Raw genomic sequence first — 2,827 nt, 5'->3', positions numbered from 1 at the left:
AGCAGCCCCAACTCCAGGAACTGGGGCTCTCGAGACCGTGCTTCCGAGTTTCCTTTCCACTGCCACCTCTGTCGCCTGGGGCTTCTCACCCGCTATGGCAGGTGCAGACCAATGTCACTCCTGGGATATGTCCTAACTGGCTTTTTGCTGAGACTTGAGAGTCCCTGGCACTCTTTGATGATGTCCACCGAGCCCTTTTCATCTCATCAGAATGTGGGCAATACCACCAGAGGCCCTTGGTACCCACAAACTTAGTGCTCAGACAGCAAGGCCAGGGGACTCCTGAGCACCATCAGTTTTTATCTTTCGCTGTTCACCACTAGGAGGGAACTGCATTCTCTTCCTTTGTGTTTGTAGGCAGATATGTTGGGGGGGGGGGGAGGTGTTAGACCAGAGGCTGGTATCACGTGTCTTCCTCAATTACTCTCCACATTATTTACTGAGGTAGGTCTCTCACTTGAACCCAAGCTCATGATGCATTGGGCTAGTCTAGCCAGCCAGCTCGTCTGGGGAATCCCTCGTGTGCATTTGGTATTTACATGGGTTCTGGGGGCCCAAACTCTGGTCTTTACCCTGTTCAGCATGAGGTTTATCCCCTGAGCCATCTCCCAGCCCCTTCTAGCTTTGTACACATGAAAACAAGATCCTGTAGTTTGTGGCCTGAAGAAAGAGTCGTGGATGTGAGGCCAGCTGTCACCTGAGTTGGGTGAAGAAGGCATGGATGTGCTGTGCGGCCGCTGGTCCAACCACTGGCTCGAGTTCTTGAGTGGACGCGTTACTCAGTCGCTGGATGCTTGAAAACCTCTGAAGCAGAAGGGGAGCTTTAACCCTTCCAACCCCCGGGATCTGCTGCACAGTTCGGACCAGGGACGCCTCAGAGAGCACAGAGCGCCTCTTCCTGAGGAAGGGGTTCCTGCTGGGCTCTCTGGCTTGCTCTTGAACCAACTGGACAATGAGGCAGGATGCTTCCCTCTGGCTGGCCACTGGAAGCAACACCATCCCCAGGTCTAGCACAGTAAACTTCTGGACCGCTGGGAAGTATTGTTCACTCATTCCTGTTTTTTCAACAACTACAATGCCTTGAAGAGTACTGGAATTTCTAACACGAACCAGCCTCTTTCTGTAGCTATTTCCGGCCACCAAATCAGCTTCAGTAATATAAAGAATGCAAGATCTGCTGGATAGGTAAAAATCTGCCAGTGTCACACCATCCTCAAAGATGAGTTTAATCTTTCCTTGCATCTCCTGAGCCAACTGTGACCCGCGCCATTTCTCATTAGCCACAACGTGCCCCAAAGGCACGTGCACTGGGCCAGTGCCATCAGCGGGGTTCCAGTCCATGGACGGCTTCTAAGGCGGGAAATGCAAGTCCGCAGTGGAGCAAGCTCTAGGCACACGGTCCCACCGGGAGCCAGGACCTCTTTAGCAGGGTCCTCTTTGGCACCTGCAAATTGGCGGCGGCATCATCATCATCATCATCATCATTATTTTGGACACAGTGTCTCGCTATGTAGCTCTGGTCTGGCTTACTCATTGCTACATTACCCCGGCTAGCTTCGAGCTCGTGGCAATCAATTAATTCTCCCGACTCCTCCGGCCCACCACCGAGAGCGGGGATGCAGGCGTGCGGCGCCACGCCGGGTGAGAGCCGGGGAGTTGCGGTCTCGGTGGCCCTGTCCCTCACTTCCAGTTACCTGCGTGGTCCCGGCGCCCCGCGTGGGTCTGCGCCGTGGCCGGTCTCAAATACATTTTTAAAAGATAAAGTATTCACAGGTTCCAGAGGTTAGGATAAAGTATTTCCAAGCACCAGGGGTTAGGATAAAGTAGTTCTAGGCTCCAGGGATTAGAATAAAGTACTCATCATTTCCAGGGCTAAGGTATCTTTGAAGGATCCTTACACTTACATTCACATAGTGACTATTTTCAGGCTCTCTCCTTTCCTTCCCCACATGTATGCACAGAAAAATCAGTGTGAAATGTACAAGATATTTCTTCCATTTCCACTGCATTTTTTAGCATCTCAGATCTGAGCATATTTGAGGAATTTGGCTTAAACACTATACCTCAAAGATCTTCTGCACCACTCTCACCGATCTTCCACAAAGAATCCAATTCTTCTTCTATTACTCCATGTCCAAGAATTTGGTCTCTCATGAACCGTGTGTGTGTGTGTGTGTGTGTGTGTGTGTGTGTGTGACCTGATATATATTACTTCCAGCAAAGTGCTTCAAAAACAACTTCAATTAAGGTCAAAAAGTGTTTTATAATGAATAGAATGAATGTATGAAAATAAAAAAAAGGGGCAGAATGAAAGATTCCTCTTTAGAGTTAGACATTATTTGACAAATTTATTCACTTGTCTTCTAAGTCCTAAACTACTATTAAAATTATATGCCAAGATTTGAGTTTCATATTAAGAAGGAAAACTAATGTATACCCTCTATGTCTGAATTCTTTCCAGGTACAAATGCAAACGTACACTGCCATTCAGCTCAATGAAAAAGGACGGGGCTGTGGAAAGGGCTCAGTGGGTAAAGTGGTAAAGTGCAAACATGAAGAATCAAGTCCAAAACTCACAAATAAAATAGCAGGTATGGCAGTGCGCACCTATAACCCCAGCTCTGGGGAGGCAGAAAAAGGGCTCACTGGCTAGCTACATCAGTGAACAATAGGTTTGGTGAGAGACCCTGTCCCAAAGAATAAGGTGGAGATCATAGAGGAAGACACTCACCATGGATCTCTGGCCTCCATATATACAAACACATACACATAAAAACACATGTACCCATGCAAGAGAGAGAGAAATGGACCCAACATTTATCCATTT

General features: G+C 48.1%; 1 protein-coding gene across 1 annotated transcript; it reads right to left on the bottom strand.

Annotated features, from left to right (window-relative positions):
* Positions 1-665: 665 nt before the first annotated feature.
* Positions 666-1,736, bottom strand: LOC123455265 (Fanconi anemia core complex-associated protein 24-like). The gene is made up of 2 exons (XM_045135451.1): positions 1,695-1,736; positions 666-1,444 (listed from the first exon to the last, which is right to left on the bottom strand). The coding sequence occupies exon 2, from the start codon at positions 1,339-1,341 to the stop codon at positions 694-696; it is 648 nt and encodes a 215-aa protein (XP_044991386.1). The 5' UTR covers positions 1,342-1,444; positions 1,695-1,736; the 3' UTR covers positions 666-693.
* Between the last annotated feature and the right edge of the window lie 1,091 nt (positions 1,737-2,827).

This window comes from Jaculus jaculus, chromosome 1 (assembly GCF_020740685.1).
Source record: "Jaculus jaculus isolate mJacJac1 chromosome 1, mJacJac1.mat.Y.cur, whole genome shotgun sequence".
Classification (NCBI taxonomy): Eukaryota; Metazoa; Chordata; class Mammalia; order Rodentia; family Dipodidae; genus Jaculus; species Jaculus jaculus.
The sequence above is the reverse complement of the archived record's forward strand: the minus strand, read 5'-3'. Positions and strand labels throughout refer to the sequence as shown.

Bases quoted from the DNA above. Each gene is read 5' to 3' on its own strand.
- LOC123455265 (XM_045135451.1), bottom strand. From the start codon at position 1,341: ATGGACTGGAACCCCGCTGATGGCACTGGCCCAGTGCACGTGCCTTTG.